At 40.5% G+C, this 21,676-nt stretch overlaps 1 protein-coding gene across 2 annotated transcripts in view; it reads left to right on the forward strand.

The window, feature by feature from the left end:
• The first annotated feature begins 5,571 nt into the window (after nucleotides 1-5,571).
• The window catches only part of KCNT2 (potassium sodium-activated channel subfamily T member 2), a 349,979-nt gene continuing 333,874 nt past the window's right edge, over nucleotides 5,572-21,676 (forward strand). For both annotated transcript variants that reach the window (XM_067467600.1, XM_067467601.1), the window contains exon 1: nucleotides 5,572-5,865. In XM_067467600.1, the coding sequence (XP_067323701.1) occupies nucleotides 5,771-5,865 (95 nt within the window). In that variant the 5' untranslated portion in view covers nucleotides 5,572-5,770. The remainder of the gene's footprint in view (nucleotides 5,866-21,676) is intronic.

The following is a 21,676-nucleotide window of genomic DNA, read 5'->3' on the forward strand; positions in this document are numbered from 1 at the left end:
TGTTCTCAGACTTGCAAAGAAAAGAAATAGGGGAACACATTCCTGAAGGAGTCACATGCTAATGTGTAATATAAGGCTGCATGGAAAACTAGATCATCAATGCTTGAGAGGTTTCATGTAAGGTACTTGCAAAAGTTATGGCATCAGGGAATCAAGGTGTTTTTATTGCAACAAAATTGATTTTGTAGGAGAAAAAAATAATAATGGTTTTTATCAGGGACTGGGAGCAGAGAACATCATTATGATATTCCTTAGAGAACAACTTACCTGTTTATTTTCCCTCCCAATGCCTTTAAGACATTGCATACCCAATTACATGTGCCTTTGCTCTATTGCTGTGCCTGTACTACCAGTCTAGCCAAAGTACATCATTTTCCTGCTTAAAAGAGGAATGGGGAGATAGGGGTAATGGGAGAGAGCAGTAATAAAATGATGTCATAATAACAATTCGAATTTGAATTTCAAACTGCAAGTGTGCCTCAGCAACGATTTATTTTCCTTGAGTACCAATTTCACGAGGTATATTGATGAGGTAACCCCACTAAATGAGTTCATTTCTTTTAAAAGTAATGTTTACTGAAAAAAAGAAGACAAAACAAAACACACATTATCTATATAAATAAAAATGTAATGTTCTGGGTTGTTGTACATTTTTCCGAACTATATGGCCATGTTCTAGAGGCATTTTCTCCTGACGTTTCGCCTGCATATATGGCAAGTATCCGCAGAGGTAGTGAGGTCTGTTGGAAGTAGGAAAATGGGTTCATATATCTGTGAAATGACCAGGGTGGGACAAAGGACTCTTGTCTGCTGGTGCTAGGTGTGAATGTTTCAACTGACCACCTTGATTAGCATTTAATGGCTTGGAAGTGCCTGGGGGGAATCTTTTGTTGATGTGCCTGATTGTTTACTCTCTGTTGTTTTGCTGTTGTAATTTTTAAGTTTTTAATTCCTTATAGCCAGATTTTGTTCATTTTCATGGTTTCTTTCTTTCTGTTGAAATTGTCCACATGCTTGTGGATTTCAATGGCTTCTCTGTGTAGTCTGACATGGTGGTTGTGAGAGTGGTCCAGCATTTCTGTGTTCTCAGATAATATGCTCTGTCCAGGTTGAATTTAAAAACTACAAAAATACACTTAAAAACCTACAAAAAACACCATATATATATACACACACACACACACACATATATATCCATATATATATACACACATAGATACACACACACACTCATGTACATATACACATGCACACATACATACACATGTGTATATATATACCCAAGCACACACAAATATACACATACATACATCTACATGCACACACATATATACACATGCACACATATATAAACACAAATATGCATATAGACAAGCACACACATATACACAATATACATATACATATACACATATAAATGCACAAATATATACACACATATATACACATCTTCACACACACATATGCACACACATATATACACTCAGTCTCACACACACACACACATATATATATACGTAAAAACACATATACACACACAAAAACATTTATATACAGACTGGGCCACAGCAACACATGGCAGGGGACGGCTAGTGTGTGTGTGTATATATATATATATATATATAGATAGATAGATAGATAGATATAGATATAGAGATATAGATATATAGATATATATCTACCAAAACTGCATCATAGTGTCCACTAGTACAATGAAGCAACTATTAAAAATACAGACAAAATGAAACAGATAAAACACACACATAAACCAGAACAAAACAAAAAACGACACATTTCTCACTCTCTACCAGATGGTTGTTATCATTTATTAATATCCACTGGATGTTCTTAATCTAATTACCTGTATAACTTGTATGGTACAGTGTAATAAAGGTCTCTGAACCATAATAATATTTATCTGTCTGTTAATCTAATCGGTTTAAACAGTAAGGCAGTGGTTCTCAACCTTTGGGTCCCCAAGTGTTTTGGCCAGTTTATCAGCTGTTAGGATTTCTGGGAGTTGAAGGCCAAAATATCTGGGGACCAACAGGTTGAGAACCACTGCAATAAGGTAATCACAGTTCTACTTTATACAACACTTTACTATTGTAACACTATGTAACATGATTTTTATTCCTGAGTTATAAAGATCATTTCCTAATTGGTTCTATCATACAAACCTGGAAAAAGTTTATTATTTTGCAGCACATTTTGCTATAGTTTTTCAATTAATATCTAGAGGCAAAGATGAAGTAATTTGGCCCCATAATGAGAAGACAGGAAAGTTCAGAAAAGACAATTATGCTGAGGAAAATGGAAGGCAAAAGGAAGAGGGGCCAACCAAGGGCATAATGGATGGATGGTATCCTTGAAGTTGCAGCTTGACCTTGAAGGAGCTGGGGGTGGTGATGGCTGACAGGGAGCTCTGGCGTGGGTTGGTCCATGAGGTCACGAAGAGTAGGAAGTGACTGAATGAATAAACAACAAAGAGTCTCAACCAGTTCCACATCATTTGTGGCAGCCACAAAAGCGAAGTTTCTGGAATATAACACCTATTTGCAAAGTAAATATTGCACAATTAAACAAGAAATAACAATTTCAAATCAGGAAGAGAAGTTTTTTTCAAATTTTGTTACATAGTTGATAAATGCCCCCATCATTGTTGTGAAGAAGTAGTCATTCTTAAAAGTTTTTTTCTCCTTAATTAGCACAACTAACTTGTCCATCTCAGCTAATTCACAGATCTTCACCAGTTTTTGCAATGAGATAACTGGTTCCTTCCATCTCAGCTATCATATGTTGTAGCATTATCCCTTTTTTTCCTTCTAAATTATTGTTCAGCATTCCCAAGAAACAAAACTCTGCTTTTAGCTTAACAATAGCTTATCACCTTTTGGTTGATCATCAGAGATCTTCTGTTTTAGCAGTGGCTGCTTTTGAAGCTGCATATCAAACCTCCTTCCTTCCCTCCTTCTAATGACTAGTGCTACCACATCCTTTTCCTTACCTATGCCTTCCTTTCTTCTCAATTGCTCCCTAGTTTTCCTCTGTTGCAGCAAGGATTGATCATCTAAAGTTGTTAGCATTTTGTAATATACTGTAGTATTTTGTATCATCATGCTTTTCTTTCTCACCAATTTTGTAGCAGATGTCCAAAACAATCAACACTATAAACTTCGTCACATTAGAGAAAAAATCCACTTAAAATCCGGTTTCTAATTGGTTCTATCTAGAAATACAAAGTCTGTCACTGCCTCCATGTTTTCTCCCTCTATTTGCCAGTTATCAATCAGTCCAGTTGCCATAATCTTGGTTTTTTGATGTTTAACTGCAACCCAGCTTTTGCACTTTCTTCTTTCATCTTGATTAGAAGGCTCCTCAGTTCCTCCTCACTTTCGACCATCAGAGTGGTATCATCTGCATATCTAAGGTTGTTAATGTCTCTTCCAGCAATTTTCACCCCAGCCTTGCATTCATCAAGCCCCGCACATCGCATGACGTGTTCTGCATACAAGTTGAATAGGTTGGGTGAAAGTATACAACCCCGTTGTACGCCTTTCCCAATCTTGAACCACTCTGTTGTTTCATGATCAGTTCTTACTGTTGCTACTTGGTCATTACACAGATTCTTCAGGAGAGAGACAAGGTGATTTGGTATGCCAATACTGAAAGGGTCTTTGAGTGAAATTTGCAAATGCTAAGCAAGGGGCTTTAAATGAAATTAACAGCAAAAGAGAAACATATCCTTTCTCTGTAGAAAAATAGCAACATGGAAGAAAATGTTTTTAAGAAACAAGATGTGACATGTAGAGGTCAGAAGTTGTATTGTGGTTAAGTTCAAAGGTTGTGGTTAAGCACAGAGTCTGCAGGTACAATAAGGTACTTTCCGTCAAAAGGTCAAGGGAGGGGGCTGGAAAGAGAGTACTTTCCATGACAAAAAAAATGTTCTTGTTTACTTGAGGTTATATATCGGTGGTCAAAAAGCAAAGGGGGCACGGCAGTCACTTGAAGGGTAGCATATGTATGTGCTGTCAGGCTGTCCGTCTTCTTCATGAAGAAACTAAAATAAACCTTGTTTTTTGATCTTTTTTGGAACTGTCTCCTTCCTTTCATGCTCCCGTGATTTGAACCTAAGAAGACCCAATATAGGGTCTCTAACAATACAACCAAGAACTTGCCACAATTTATTATGATCCACACAGTCAAAGGCTGCAGCCAGGAAATCAGAAGACGCTTACTTCTTGGGAGGAGAGCAATGACAAATCTTGATAAAATAGTGAAGAGTAGAGACATCAGACTGGCAACGAAGATCCGCCTAGTCAAAGCCATAGTACTCCCTGTAGTAACCTACGGATGTGAGAGCTGGACCTTAGGGAAGGCTGAGCGAAGGAAGATAGATGCTTTTGAACTGTGGTGCTGGAGGAAAGTGCTGAGAGTGCCTTGGACTGCGAGAAGATCCAACCAGTCCATCCTCCGGGAAATAAAGCCCAACTGCTAATTGGAGAGAAGGATACTAGAGACAAAGCTGAAATACTTTGGCCACATCATGTTGTTGTTCATTCGTTCAGTCGTCTCCGACTCTTCATGACCTCATGGACCAGCCCACGCCAGAGCTCCCTGTCGGCCATTACCATCCCCAGCTCCCTCAAGGTCAGTCCAGTCACTTCAAGGATGCCATCCATACATCTTGCCCTTGGTCGGCCCCTCTTCCTTTTTCCTTCCACTTTCCCCAGCATAATTGTCTTCTCTAGGCTTTTCTGTCTCCTCATGATGTGGCCAAAGTACTTCAACTTTGTCTCTAGTATCTTTCCCTCCAGTGAGCAGTTGGGCTTTATTTCCTGGAGGATGGACTGGTTGGATCTTCTTGCAGTCCAAGGCACTCTCAGAACTCTCAGGCCACATCATGAGGAGACAGCAAAGCCTAGAGAGGACAATTATGCTGGGGAAAGTGGAAGGCAAAAGGAAGAGGGGCCGACCAAGGGCAAGATGGATGGATGGCATCCTTGAAGTGACTGGACTGACCTTGAGGGAGCTGGGGGTGGTGACGGCCGACAGGGAGCTCTGGCGTGGGCTGGTCCATGAGGTCACGAAGAGTCGGAGACGACTGAAGGAATGAACAACAACAAGTAGATAGATAGATGGATGGATGGATGGACGGACGGACGGATGGAAGGATGTATAGATAGATAGATAGATAGATAGATAGATGGATGGATGGACGGATGGAAGGATGATAGATAGATAGATAGATAGATAGATAGAAGACCCTTTCTAGTCTTAGCATCAGGGTTTAGTATGCCAGCCACTGCTTTGCCCTCCATTCACTAACGAAAAGATCCCCCAACCCTCTCCCAGTCATCTCTGCTTAAGCAGGAGAGAACCCCTTCTCTGCTCTGCATGCTAATGAGGGCCACGCGATTGGTCGACACGGGCGGGGTTCCCGCCGACGTCACCCGCCTGGGGTCTCCCCCTCCCTCTCTCCGATTGGCTGAGCAGTCAGCGGACTGCTTTGGCACGGCAGGGGACCCTTTGTTACCGAGCGCGGCGCGCGCATCCGGCGCGTGCCAGGCAGGGGCTCGCAGCTTGAGCGCGCGCTCGGACGCTCTGTCGCGTGCGCCCCAGGCTGCTGCCTCCAAGGCAAAAGGGAAGAGTCGGCATAAACTTTCCCAGCAGGGATTAGTGGCAAAAGCCAGAGGAGATCCTCCCTCCTGCAAGAAGGGCTTCCCCCTTCTGCCCCGGCTGCTCCGGATCCATCGCTGGGGAAGCGAGGATGGTGGACCTGGAGAGCGAAGTGCCCCCGCTTCCCCCCAGGTACAGGTTCCGGGATTTGTTGCTGGGCGACCAAGGCTGGCAGAACGACGACAGGTGAGTAGGCGAGGATGGAGGCCACCCTGGTCGCAGAGCTTGTCCCTTGCATGTGAGATCCTTGGATCCCTCAGTGGCTCAATGCTATGAGATCAGAAGAGTTGCAGTTTGGTGAGACATCCAAGAAGGTTACAGATCTTGGAACACTGCATCTCTCATGGTTCTGTAGCATTGAGCCATGGCAGCTAAAAGCAGTGTCAAACTGCATTAATTTTGCCGTGCAGATGCGCTCACGGTGCATTCCAACTCAAGGGTTTCGTTTGCTTTCTATCCAGTGTGGTTCAGGCGACCAGCAGCTTGAAGCATCTTTTCAAATAGCAATGGTAACATACTGGGGGTAGCTTCCTCTTTCTCCTCTTTGTCTCCTCCTCCTTCTCTTTTCCTCCTCTTTTTCTTCTCTTCCTTCTCCTCCTCTTCTTTGTCTTCTCCTTCTCTTCATCCTTTTCTTTTTCCCCTTTCTCTTCCTCCTTTTTTCTTCTTCTTCTCTTCCTCCTCTTCCTCCTCCTCCTTGCTTCTCCTCTTCCCCCTTTTCTTTTTCTCTTCCTCCTCCTCTTCTCCTCTTCCTCTTTTTCTTTTTCCCCTTTCTCTTCCTCCTCTTTTTCTTCTCTTTCTTTTCTTCCTCCTCTTTGTCTTCTCTTCCTCCCTCTTTTCTTTTTCTTCTCCTCTTCCTCCTCCTCCTTGTCTTCTCCTTCTCTTCCTCCTCCTCTTTTTCTTCTCCTTCTTCTCTTCCTCGTCTCCTCCTCCTCCTTGTCTTCTCCTCTTCCCCCTTTTCTTTTTCTCCTCGTCTTCTCCTTCTCTTCCTCCTTTTCTTTTTTACCTTTTTCTTCCTCCTCCTCTTTTGCTTCTCCTTCTTCTCTTCCTTGTCCTCCTCCTCCTCTTCTCCTTCTCTTCCTCCTTTTCTTTTTTCCCTTTCTCTTCCTCCTCCTCTTTTTCTTCTCCTCCTCCTCCTCCTTTGTCTTCACCTCTTCCCCCTTTCTTTTTCTCTTCTTCCCCCTCCTCGTCTTCTCCTCTTCATCCTTTTCTTTTTTTCCCTTTCTCTTCCTCCTCCTCTTTTTCTTCTCCTTCTTCTCTTTCTTGTCTCCTCCTCCTTGTCTTCTCCTCTTCCCCCTTTTCTATTTCTCTTCCTCTTCTCCTTCTCTTCCTCCTTTTCTTTTTTACCTTTCTCTTCCTCCTCTTTTTCTTCTCCTTCTCTTCCTCGTCCTCCTCTCCTCCTCCTCCTTGTCTTCTCCTCTTTCTCCTTTTCTTTTTCCCTTTCTCTTCCTCCTCCTCTTTTTCTTCTCCTTTTTCTCTTCCTTGTCCTTCTCTTCCTCCTCCTCCTCCTCATCTTCTCCTTCTCCTCTTCCCCTTTTCTTGTTTTCCTTTCTCTTCCTCCTATTTTTATTTTCCTTCTCCTCTTCCTCCTTCTGCCCTTTTTCTTCTCTTTCTCTTCCCCCTTTTCTTTTTCTTCTCCTCTTCCTCTTCCTCCTTCTCCTCCCCATCTTCTCCTTCTTCTCTTCCTCCTTTTCTTTTTTCCATTTCTCTTCCTCCTCCTCTTTTTCTTCTCCTTCTTCTCTTCCTCCTCCTCCTCCTCCTCGTCTTCTCCTTCTTCTCTTCACCCTTTTCTTTTTTCCTTTCTCTTCCTCTTCTTTTTTCTTCTTCTCCTCTTCCTCCTTCTGCTCTTTTTCTTCTCTTTCTCTTCCCCCTTTTCTTTTGCTCCTCCTCCTCCTCCTCCTCCTCTTCTTCTTCTCTACCTCCTCCTCTTTTCTTCTATTACTCCTCCACCTTCCTTACTCCGTTTCCTAGATTTTGCATCCAAATACATAGGCTACTTTTTGTCTATTTGCACCTGTTGCCCTTTCATGCGCTTGCATGCAAACAGAAGTACTTGTTCCCAGAATCCTCTTGCATGCACGCACTCACAAACACACATCTTTATCAGTACATGACTAGATGCTGCTTCTTCCTGTGTCTTTCATTGACTATCACTCCTCGAAAATGCTTAGGAACAGAAGTGTTTGAGATTTCAGATTTTGGAATGTATTTCGTTGTGTGTAAGGCAAGCATATAATATCTTAGACATGGGACCCATGTCTTTATATGAAATTTATATATGTTTCATTCCTCCCCCCCCCCTCTCTCTCTATATATATACAGTATACACACATTATGTATAACATCTTGGAGATGGGACACATACACACACACATTATGTATAACGTCTTGGAGATGGGAGACATGTTACAATACAAAATTCATATATATTTCATACTATCTGTGAAAAACTATCTTGAAGATGGGACCCATGTCTCAATACAAAATTCATATATCTTTGATACAGTGTGTGCGTATCTATACATATCTTGGAGGTGAAACCCATGTCTCAATACGAAATTCATATAATATATGCTTCATATAATGTGTGTGTGTGTGTGTGTGTATCTTGGGACCCATGCCTCAATATGAAATTCATATATGTTTCATACTACATACATACATATATACATATGCACACACAAACACACATATAATAACTTGGAGATGGGACCCATGCTTCAATACAAAATTCGTATATGTTTCATACAATATGTGTGTGTATACTCACACTATCTTGGAGATGGAAGCCATGTCTCAATATGAAATTCATATATGTTTCATACTATATACACATACATATATACATACACACACACACACATATAATAGCTTGTAGATGGGACCCATGGCTCAATATAAAATTCATATATGTTTCATACTACATACACATACATATATACATATGCACACACAAACACACACATATAATAACTTGGAGATGGGACCCATGCTGCAATACAAAATTCAAATATGTTTCATACAATATGTGTGTGTATATACACACACACACACGCACAAACACACACACACAATATCTTGGAGATGGAAGCCGTGTCTCAATATGAAATTCATATATGTTTCATACTATATACACATACATATATACATACACACACATGTATAATAGCTTGTAAATGGGACCCATGGCTCAATATGAAATTCATATATGTTTCATATATGTTTTATACTCATAGCCTTTTAAAAAATATTGCAAACATTAAAAACACAGAATTTTTAAATAACTTTTTTGCATGAAATGTCAGACAGCAAAAGTGTCACATTTGGACAATATTGGATTTTGGAGTATTTTGGATTTCGTGAATCTGGCTGTGGGATGCTCAACTTATATTTATATATACTTGCAGAAGCAATGTAATCAATGTGCTCTTATCACTCATTGTTCTTCCTTGTTTGAATACAGCAGTACTTCATGTTATCCTTTCTTCTCTAACATTGCTGACTCTCCATCCTATATTTTTCTTGAAACGGAAAAGTCCATACTAATTCTTGATCCGGAGACTATCAGTTTCTTTTATATCTCTCAAGGCCTTTCCAGGCAGGCCCTATGTCCCAGGATCTGATCCCAGGTTTTCTGCTTTAAACTGCACTATTTGAGTCCACACTGCCAGATAATATGGGATAAACACAAAAATGGGTCAGATCCTGGGATATAGGACATGTCTGGAAGGGCCCTCTGGTATCCACCTAGACTGCATTTTCTTGTTGGAAGGAAAAAGGTTAGATTGTAAAAAGTATGCTCGCTCGCTCTCTTTCTCTGTGGATCTGAAACTTGACACCATTTTAGCTGCCATGGTTCATGTTATACAAGCATGGGGAAAAAAAAAAAAAACATTTCCTAACATTGGTAGTTCAAGTGGAGTCAAACTGCATTGATTCTATGGTGCACACTCACTTTCCCTCTTGTCTTTTGCTCAACTGATAGAAATACCTCCTTTCTGTTCTGTCTGTCTTTGTCCCATCCAAAAAACGGCATTAAATATTTGCCGTGTATGTGGACTGTGATCCACTCTGAGTTCCTTCAGCGTGAGAAGGGCGAAATATAAATAAAGTGTTGTGTTGTTGTTGTTGTTGTTATTGTTATTATTATTATTATTATTATTATTATTATTAAGCACTGCTTCTGTAGGTCCACATGCCCCTCAATTGAGAGAAATATCTAATATTTTGACCCTTTGTTTTGCTCCTTTTTGCACTATATACTAGGCTTGGGCGGTTTCATTCGTTAATTTCGTAATACGTTATTAATTCGCATTTAAATTAGCTTACGATCCGATATTGAGCCATGCAGGAGTAATTAAAAATCGAAACAATATTTTCAATTTATTTTGTAATTGTTTCGTAATTGTTTCGAAATTGTTTCGAAATTATTTCCGTATGTCTGGTGCAAGTTTTAGGGTTGTTGTTTGTTTTATCAGTGATAAAAAAATAAATTATCACACCAACAGTCAACAACAGAGGGAGAGGGAAGCTTCAGAAGTTCCCCCTGTCCCATTTGGAGGGTTTTTTAGCATATTGCGCAATCGCGTCCGCCATTAACGATTTGATTCGTAATTGTTTCGTAATTTTACGAAATTTCGTATATTTCGAACTTTTTAAAAGAAAAATTTCGGAATTCTTTTAAAAAACGAAATGCAAAAACCCCCTAAAAACGAAACGAGTTTAGAACCAAATTTATCCGTAGTTACCCAAGCCTACTGTATACAAAGTTTCATTAATCCACAGTAACTACAGTAATGACTTTATTTCATTTTATAAAGCATCAGAGTTTATTCAGACTGCCTGTTGATGCACATCTAAACCACTGTATTTTCTGGCACATAAGATTACTTTTTAACCCAGGAAAATCTTCTCAAAAGTCAGGGGTCGTCTTATACGCCGGGGGTCGTCTTATAGAGCAAGTGCTGAAACTTCCAATCCAGATTGAAGAATCTGTGGTTGCTACATATGGTGGGGGGAGCTCAAAAATGGCAGCGGCCACATCCCTGCCGTATGCAGCGACTGTATGAAAGCATTAAGGGCGACGCTGTACAAGTACGGTAGAAGAAAATCCATTCATCAGGATTCGTGGACTTAATGAGGTCCCGATGGTGAAGTGAAGGAGCTCCTCACCGGGAAGGTGTAAGTGAAGGGCGGAGCAAGGTGCAGGCGTCCGGGGTGTCCGGGGTATGGAAAAAAGAGATAGAGTAGCTCTGTGCCCAGAAAAGCACATTTCTTTTTACCTGTCTGGCCCACCTTTGTATCTTATTACCGTACCTCCTTCTCTGCCTCTCAGATCTCGCTCCTGAAGACTGCAGTGAAGCAGTGCAGGTGCGCATGTGCGAGATCTGAGAGGCAGAGAAGGAGGTAAAGTAATAGGAAAATTACCATATTCAAATCTGATGCTTTTTAATTTTTTATTTGGTGTGCGTTGGAAGAGGGGTAGTCTTATACGTCGAGTATATCCCAAATTCTATATTTTAACTGGAAAAGTTGGGGGTTGTCTTATACGCCCAGTCGTCTTATATGCTGGAAAATATGGTAATATTGATTTGTTTATTCCGTGTGACACTGATGGTAAATCAAGTCTACCAGATAAGATAGTTCATGGGAACTTCCACTCAGATCAACCAGTCAATTATATTACATTTCTAACAGAACAAAGCAAACAGACAGACAAAATACAACATTTGTGAGTTTGGTAGTTGATTAAATGTAAGCTCCAACTTACCTTGCTACTTGTTATTTGTTGCATGTATTTTAAAGTTCTATGCTTTTGCAGTTAGATGGCTTTCCTTACTTTGCAGTTATTGGGTCAATGACATGTCAATTATCATTAGGTTCCCTAGTTCCACCCCCTTTTTTAGTTTTGGTGGGAATTAGGAGCCATTTTGGCTCAGTCCACACAGAGAAGTCTTTCTTACAGGACTTAAACCAGGGCCTCCTGTAAAAGGCTTCATCATTTACAGCTTGGCCGGGGAGAAATAACCCCATAGCTTGGCCGGGGAGAAAAGGCCTCATAGCTTGGCCAGGGATATACAGATACAGCCTCACAGCTCTCTTGCTCTCGATCCAGTCCCACAGCGCTTCAGCCAGCCATCACTGGGAATGAACATCTTCCTCCTCCTGGAAATTCTGCAAAGTCTCTGTTCAGTAAGGGCCCTTCACGGCAACCATAAAGCATATTGGACCGGGTGTAGGGGTCCCACGCCAACAGAAGAGAAGACAAATTGCCCAGGTAGAGGTCGGGGATTTTCTCAACAGTGAAGGAACAGTTCCCTGCCTTTCGGGGCAAGATTGAGAAAGCCAATAGTTTATTAAGAAAACTTTGAAGCTAATCTTTGAAGATTTGTTATTTGTTCAGTAATAAAGATTTTGTTGCATCTTTAAAGACTTTGAAGCCCATCTTTTCAGGAAAATCCCAAAAAACCTCTCTCTGAGGCAACCCCGGCATCCCGTTGGGCTAACAGAATTTAAGTCCTGTTTACAGTCTTTTATAGGAGCTCAGCGCGTGACAGCACAGTCTTGTATGCATGAATTCTCTTTGCCACAAGAAGAGGTGGGCAAGAAAAATGTTGTTGTTGTTTTTATTTTCTTTGCAGATGACTGGAGGAGTCAAACAATTCCTTTTGACATTTCCCTCTGTTTTGCTCCTTTTTGCATATAGAATGGCCCATGTATACACAGTTTCGTTAATCCACAGTTTCGATTATTCAGTGTACTCTCCTTTATGGACAATACCTTCTTCTCAGTTCCTCTATTGTTTGTCTCATTGAAAATAATGTGGTTTGTTTCATGTATCCATGTGAAGTCCAGGAATGTATCTCTTGCAGATATGTGACTTCATCACACATAATAAAATCAGTGTTTCTACATATTTAATAAATGGCAATCCATTATGCCCTTCACATAACACAAGCTTCAACTGTGGGGGTGAGATATTTTGCCATTTCTAAAGTGTTGGTTTTTCCAACGATTCCTGAGTTGATTGGCAAGTGACTAATTTTTAATTCCCTGCATAGAGATGGGCCAAATGGCCAATTTTCCCATGTGATGTTAACCACAGATGCCGACTTTTGTTGCCCACTTGAATATAAAAGAATAATGTTGGGTGTGGGAGGAGCCAAAATGCCCATTTCCCCAGATTGCCAATGCAGAGGCCTGGGGAAAGGATTAATTTAAAACCACTTCCTATGATCTAGTATGATGTGTTTTTTAAAAATTGAAATCCTAGAGGAACAATGGGAGGGAATCTCAGTGCAAACGACCCCAAGAAAAGTGCTTCCTTAAGAAATATGCTTCTGTTTCAATCAAGTGTCTTGAGTTCAAATGACCTTAAGAAAGGCGCTTCTGTTTCAGTTGAAGGAGTTTGAAGGCAGTGTGCTGGTATCCTTTAAATGGAAGGAGTCATCACCTGCCCATGTGATGAGAATTAAATGGATGGTTGAGTTCAAAGCTGGAGGAGGTAATCCTAGTGTGTTGGGAGTGAGTAAATTCTTTGTCTTCTTTAAAGACTGTGCAGGTACAGCTGTACCAGGAGCTCCAATTTTGTTTGCTTTGCATTGAATATTTGTTATAGTCCTAAATTTCAGGGACTCTGCAGATAGGTGGCTTCTTTTGGCTGCAATCATAGGGCAAGCCACCTGTCAATTATAGTTAGGTTCCCTGGTCCCGCCTCTTTTGGGTTTTTGGAGGGAATATGAGCCTTTTTGAGTTCAGACCACACAGAGCAGCTTTTCCATGAAGGATATAAAACCAAGAGCTCCTGTAGAAAGCTTCATCTTCTATGGCTTGGCCAGGGAGATATACAGCCTACAGCCTGACCGGGGTTGAACAGCCTTACAACTCCTTTGCTGAAGGACTTCATTCAGCCATCACGGAAACCTGAGTTCTTTCCCCCTGGAAGTCTACAAAGCTCTGCTTGGTAAGGGTCACTCGCGGAAGCCAGAAGCAGTTGGTACCGGGTGTAGGGGCTCCACACCAACAGAGGCAAAGACAGACTGCCCAGATTAGAAGTTAAGGATTTCTCCATTAGTTACAGTTAAGAAGATAGTGCCTGTTCCCTGTGGACAAGATTGAAAGAGCCAATAGACTGTTAAGAAAGCCTTAAAGTACCTGTTTGTTTTCATTAATAAAGAACTTTGTTGAACCTTTAAGTATTCTAGAGACTGTGTTTTAAGGAAATCCAAAGGCCTTTAATCTGAGGCATCCCCGGCATCCCGTTGGGCACACAGAATTTATGTGCTGTCTACAGTCTGATGCACAGGCCCAGCGTGCGACAGTACAAAGACAGCACCAGAAAACTCTACTCTTTCCTCTGCTTTCCCTCGTTTTCTCCAGCTCAATGTGATGAAGTCAATGGAGGTCATCTATCTATCTATTATCTATCTATCATGTGTCAGGAGCGACTTGAGAAACTGCGAGTCACTTCTGTTGTGAGAGAACTGACCGTCTGCAAGAACGTTGCCCAAGGCACGCCCGGATGTTTTGATGTTTTATCATCCTTCTGGGAGGCTTCTCTCATGTCCCCACATGGGGAGCTGGAGCTGATAGAGGGAGCTCATCTGCTCTCTCCTCAGATTTGAACCTACAACCTGTCGGTCTTCAGTCCTGCCAGCACAGGGGTTTAATCCACTGTGTCACCGGTGGCTCCTAGGTCATATTATATTAGATATCCTATATATTTAGTGCTGTGGTGCTGAAAGTATGGGAAGATAATATTGTAGTTGAGGGTTTCCAATGTTTATGACGACAACATCTACAATCATTTATCAAAGATATGCACAGTGATCCTGTCAGAAGTTTTAGACCGGAGAATCATAATGACCACGTGTTTGTAACCTCTTATTGTTTACTAATTATAAGCTGTTGAAGGAATGTTTGACTGGGAAATGTTCTAAGAAATTAAGATGTATCATGATGATAATGCCCTCTATTACATTTTCCAAATTTCAGACACATTTGGGGCCATGCAACTAAACTTTGTCATTGATACATTCCCATCCTATATGTGCACATATTTAATACAAAGCGTTATTGAGCTCCATGGTGCTTACAGCAGATCATTGATCAGAGAATTGTGCACAAGAGATAAAACTGAAGTCCCATACCACAGATAAAATAATAATCAGAACTTATCTGTACAAGAAAGAAGCATCAGAGGCAGTAAACTAAAATCAGGAGATAGTACTCATACAATAAGTTTATCTGAACTGTGGCTGCCTAGGGAATTGAAACAATTTAAGGCAATGTTTTTTTCCAAAGTGTACCAACATCTCACTCTTGGCTGGCAGTCCAATGTGAATTGCTGTTGATAAGAGAGCTTTCAAAGTGTGTGGGATTCTCTCTCTCTCTGTTTGTTGGGATTGATCTCAAAATTTCCATAGTTCAATTGATGTTTTAAATAATCCAATTTAATTGTGTTTTAATATTATAATAGTTGTGTTTCTTATGCAACTGTTTTTAAAACTTGTTGGAAGTTACCTTGAATTCCACTATTTGGAAAAAGGCAGTATAAACTTAAAATAAGTAAACAGTAAAGAAGTAGTTGTTCCAGGTTGCTGGAAGTCAAATGCTAGATTAGTAGATATGTTCTGGGACAGCTCATGGAGGTCTGAGTAGGCATTATGACAGGGGTCCTCAAACCTTTTAAACAGAGGGCCAAGTCACAGTCCCTCAAACTGTTGGAGAGCCGGATTATAATTTGAAAAAAAAAACATGAATGAATTTCTATGCACATTGCACATATCTTATTTGTAGTGCAAAAAACACTTAAAACAATAAAATAATTAAATGAAGAACAATTTTAACAAATATAAACTTATTGGTATTTCAATGGTAAGTGTGGCCCTGCTTTTGGTTGATGAGATAGGGTGGTGGTGGTGGTGGTTGTTGTTGTTGTTGTGTGTTTTCAAGTAATTTCAGACTTAAGTTGACCCTGGGCAAGGGCCGGGTAAATGGCCTTGGAGGGCCGTATCCCGGCCCCGGGCATTAATCTGAGGACCCCTGCATTATGATATGAAATGATGTGGAATTGTGCCTTTTCTATGTTCCTTCAATCTTCAATGTGATGTCTTGGGTTTTTTTGTTTTGTTAAGAATGTTCTTGTTGAAGACTCTACCACAGGGTTTTATTAGCAATAATTATTAGGGGAGGTCTGCCATTGTGTTCCCCTTAGGCTGTGTGTGACTTCCCTAAGGTCACCCAGTGGATTTCCGTGGTTGAATGGGATTTCAACATAGTCTCCTGGAGTGTTGGTCTTAGTCCAATACTTGAACCATCGTACCATGATGACTCTCTCATCTATATATATATAAATGCTGTGTGCATAATGAGTAGCTTAAAAACAAAAGAACAATTGAACGAAATCACACCAAATTTGGCAACAAAACGTCTCACAACACAAGGAGTGACCATCACTCAAAAAATTATGATTTTGTCATTTGGGAGTTGTAGTTGCTGGGATTTATAGTTGAACTACAATCAAAGAGCATTCTGAACTCCATCAATGATGGAATTGAACCAAACTTGGCACACAGAACTCCCATGACCAACAGAAAATATTGGAAGGGTTTGGTGGGCATTGGCTTTGAGTTTGGGAGTTGTAGTTCACCTACATCCAGAGAGCACTGTGGACTCAAATAATGATGGATCTGGACCAAACTTGGCACAACCCAAGTATGAACACAGACAGAGTTTGGGGAAAATAGACCTTGACATTTGAGAGTATCTTGACATTTGAGAGTTGTAGTCACTGGGATTCACAGTTCACATATAATCAAAGAGCATTCTGAACCCCACAAACAACAGAATCTTGGCAAACTTCCCACACAGAACCCCCATGACCAACAGAACATACTTAAGGCCATCCAATCCAACTCCCTTCATCAGGGCAAGAAAATGTAACTAAAGTCCTCCTGACAAAGAGCCATCCAGTCTAGATAGATAGATAGATAGATAGATAGATAGATAGATAGATAGAGATACCAGATAGATAGATATGATTCACACACACATATAGTATCATAGATTTGAAAGGGACCCTTAAAGAAGAACAATGATATGTTACATGTTCCAGGGTGGGCAAACCAGAAACTCTCCACATCAACACGGACAAAGAAACAACAAGAAATACTGTTTACTCACAAGCATAAAGGAATTACATATATTAGAAACCAACACTATCTCATTACTTTATTTTCCAGACTGGGCCACAGCAACGCGTGGCAGGGGACAGCTAGTAATGTCTAAAAATGAATGCTATCTATGTATTACTCTGTTCCTTCTCCACATCATTGTTCAGTTGGATTTCAGCAATTTATTACATGGTGGTCAAAAGAACACATATTCCTTTGCTACATCAAGGACAATGCCTCTCCATCCTGAAAATAGAGGAGTGAAGTAGTCAAAGCATTTCAGGAGCATAACATACCTGCAATCACTCTCCAGTTCCAAGCCACTCGTTGGAGAAAGAGCAAGGAATCATCCCTGAAAATGCATAGAGTTCTGACAACCACATCTTTTGCAAAAACTGCCAACATTTGCTCAAGCGGTAGCTTTGTTATGGCAGGGATGGGCAAAGGGCAATTCTGCAGCAACATGCATTTTACAAGCTTATTTTTAGTCTTTCTTGACCCCTTAAGACAGGGGTCCTCAAACTTTTTAAACAGAGGGCCAAGTCACAGTCCCTCAAACTGTTGGAGGGCCGGATTATAATTTGAAAAAAACATGAATGAATTCCTATGCACACTGCACATACCTTATTTATAGTGCAAAAAACACTTAAAAACAATACAATAATTCAAATGAAGAATAATTTTAACAAATATAAAGTTATTAGTATTTCAGTAGGAAGTGTGGGCCTGCTTTTGGCTGATGAGATAGGATTGTTGTTGTTGTTGTTGTTGTTGTTGTTGTTGTTGTTGTGTGCTTTCAAGTCGCTTCAGACTTAAGTTGGGGCCGGATAAATGATCTTGGAGGGCTGTATTCAGCCCTCAGGCTTTAGTTTGAGGACCCCTGCCTTAAGAGTTCCTGACCATCCCTTTTCCTAACGTTTTTTAAAATAAAATTTCATATAATAGCAAACAAAGCATGTGTACATGCAAGCGTCATTCACAACCTTTAAAATGCATGAAACTTTTTCCAACACTAAAATAGAAAAAAAATCAGTGTGCAAAGCTTTTACAGCAGTAGTTCTCACCAGTTTACCAGCTTTTCAGATTTTTGGGTGTTGAAGGCCAAAATATCTGGGGACCCACATGTTTTTTTTTTGTCGTGTCAGGAGTGACTTGAGAAACTTCAAGTCGCTTCTGGTGTGAGAGAATTGGCCGTCTGCAAGGAGGTTGCCCAGGGGATGCCCAGATGATTTGATGTTTTTATCATCCTTTTGGGAGGCTTCTCTCATGTCCCCGTATGAGGAGCTGGAGCTGATAGAGGGAACTCATCCGCCTCTCCTCGGATTTGAACCTGCAACCTGTTGGTCTTCAGTCCTGCCGGTACAGGGGTTTTACCCACTGTGCCACCGGGGGCTTCTAATACCCACATGTTGAGAACCACTGCTTTACAGTCACAATTGCAGGCACTTTTTGGCCACAAGACAATCAAGGTCCCTATTTGGTAACGGTGTGATTTTATCTTTGATATCTGCAAAATGAGTGCATTAAATATCCCAGGAACAGCAATTTACTTTTCAAGTAGGTCGAAGAGCTCCTATACTCATCATAGGATACTAGTTTTTCAAAACCAGAAGTAAACGTCCAGCCATTTTCTGTTTTGTTTTGTTCTGTTCTGTTCTGTTCTTGCTAGTTTGTGTGGTTCCAGCAAAGGCAGCTTATTCTCCCCAATACCTGCATTGTTGCCCACCTTGGCAATCTGTTGACATTGCATTCAACTAGATGTTATGAAAACAAGAGGCGGAAAAAGACATGGAGCCACCTGTGTCCTTTTTGGTGTAAGTTCTTATTGCAAAAGGGAACTGAGCATCAAAGAGATAAAAACAGATTGCTTGCCATTAAACGGAAAAGCCTTTCCTAAGGGAGGCCAACATGGTCCTCAATCTCTCACTGTTTTATGATCAGAAAGCCACTTAATGCCATTAAAAATGCTCAAGTGGCTCTGACTGCATCATCAACACTTGAGTATTGGGAAATGAAAACCAAAGAAATAAGCACTACTTCTTTTGGCAGCTTTGATGGGCGTTCTTATTACTTAAGCTTCACTGTCTTATTGGTATCAATACATTCTCTATGCCAGATTTTGGGGCGCTTTCTTAAAATCATAGACATTGGGCACAGGCTTGAATTTGATGAAATCGCTTGTTGGTTATCTGAAATGTTGGCAAAGATCTGAACTGTGGAGTAAGGATTGCCTTGAAATGGAAGAACAACAGATACTTTGGTATGTGGGCATCATGTATTAATAATTTTGCAGTAGTTTTTCTGCTTGCAGGTTGATATATTTGTGTAAAAACAAATGTAAAAACAGCCACAGAGCCCTTTTTGAAGCAAAAGTTTCTCGTTGAGTCCCAAGAAATACACACACACACACACACACACAGACAGAGAGACAGATAGATAGATAGTGTGCAGGTACAGCTGTACCAGGAACTCCAATTTTGTTTGCTTTGCATTGAATGTTTGTTGTAGTCCTAAGTTTCAGGGACAGTGCAGATAGGTGGCTTCTTTTGGCTGCAATCATAGGGCAAGCCACCTGTCAATTATAGTTAGGTTCCCTGGTCCCGCCTCCTTTTTGGGTTTTGGAAGGAATAGGAGCCAATTTGGGTTCAGTCCACACAGAGAAGCCTTTCATGCAGGACATAATACCAAGAGCTCCTGTAGAAAGCTTCATCTTCTACGACTTGGCTGGGGAGATATACAGCCTACGGCTTGGCCGGGATTATACAGCCCTACATCTCCTTTGCTGAAGGACTTCAGTCAGCCATCACAGAAACTGGAATTCTTTTCCCCTGGAAGTCTACAAAGTAGGGGGTCTACTTGGTAAGGGTCACTCGCGGAAGCCAGAAGCAGTTGGTGCCGGGTGCAGGGGCTCCACACCAACAGAAGCAAAGACAGACTGCCCAGATTAGAAGTTAAGGATTTCCCCATTAGTTACAGTTATGAAGATAGTGCCTGTTCCCTGTGGACAAGATTGAGAGAGAGCCAATAGACTGTTAAGAAAGCCTTAAAGTACCTGTTTGTTTTCATTAATAAAGAACTTTGTTGAACCTTTAAGCAATCTAAAGACTCTGTTTTAAAGAAATCCAAAGGCCTTTAATCTGAGGCAGCCCCGGCGTCCTGTTGGGCACACAGAATTTATGTCCTGTCTACAGTCTTATGCACAGGCCCAGCGTGCGACAGCACAGATAGATAGATAATAAAACTGACATTAGAAGGACATGATTTAAGATATGGATGGCATGGATACTTAATATATGAAAAAAAAAACATTATTCAACTCTAATTTTAAGAGCCACCTGCTAAGAAATACACTATGCAGAGTATGGAAAAAGTACAGATCAAGATTCTACTTCAAAATGCCTTTGTGGACATCTACCAAAGAAGCCTTCCATTGGACAGAGATGGGAGAGACTAATGCCCCATCTCTATACAGGAATTAATTGGGCAACAAAATGAAGCTCATCTTAAAAACCCAAGCCAACTACAACAAGAGGGCACACATGGTTCCAATATAGACAACAAAGATCGGAACTGTAGAATAAGGATTGCCTTGAAATGAAATAACAACAGATACTATGGTATGTGGGCATCATGTATTAATCATATTGCAGATTCTCGTAATTAAGACATCAATACTTAATGTAGTTTTTGTGCTTGCAGTTTGATAGATTAGTGTAAAAACAAATGGGCTGTGGTAATGTCTTGTATTCACCTTGATATGCTTCCAGTTGCATGTCTAGTCCCGAACCTAGCTATACAGGAAGCTGCCTTAGATCTGATCAAGTCGGATGAAATCATTTATCAATGACTTAGATGATGAAATAGAAGGCATGCTTATCAAATTTGTAGAGGGCACCAAATTGGGATGGTTATCTAATAACCCAAACAACAGGATCAGAGTCCAAAATAACCTTAACAGAAAATAACCTTTTGGAGAAGTGGGAAAAAGTGATAAAATAATAAAATTCAAAGGGAAGAAATATATGATTCTACAGCTAGGCAATAAAAATCAAATGCACAGATGGGTGACACCTAGCTTGAAAAAGTACGTGTGAAAGGCTTTTGGTAATCTTAGTAAACCACAAGCCGAATATGAATCAACACTGTGAGGCGGTAGCAAAAAAGAGTCGGTGAGGTTCTAGTTGTATCAATAGGAATATAGCATCTAGATTGAGGGTAGTAATAGTCTCATTTTTTTCTGCTTTGGTTAGATATCTAACTACACAGATATCTATAAGTACAATGTAAATTTAGTTTATAAAGCCTCAGAAGATATTATTTCAAATGATTGAAGAAAACTTGAAAGAAACCTGAAGAAGGGATACTCCTCCTGAAACAAGGACCATAAACACCCAGGAATCCTTGTAGTATTCACAAGACTTTTTATCTCATCTTGAACTCACATGGGACTATTTTGGATATGTTAAAGTTTGTCCACACAACGTTTGGAAGATCTGACTAATTATTTGGAAAACATGAATATTATGTTTGTTGCACCATTGTAAATAGTCCCATCGCATTTGTTCTTTATGCCTGTGTACTATACAAAATAATTGAGTATTCTCATGATTAATTGAATTGATACTTTTGCTGAAGTTTATAGCAACAGGACATTTGTGTATTTACATTGGTTAGATCTCACCAGTTCTGGGCATCACAGTTAAAAAATATTGAGAAGTCGTGAGGTGTCCACAGAAGGGCAATTAAAATGACAAATGAAAGCCAAACTCTATAGGGAGGGGCTTAGGGAGCTGAGTATGATTACCTTGAAGAAAAGAAAATGGAGA

Source organism: Anolis sagrei, chromosome 4 (genome assembly GCF_037176765.1).
Source record: "Anolis sagrei isolate rAnoSag1 chromosome 4, rAnoSag1.mat, whole genome shotgun sequence".
Lineage (NCBI taxonomy): Eukaryota > Metazoa > Chordata > Lepidosauria > Squamata > Dactyloidae > Anolis > Anolis sagrei.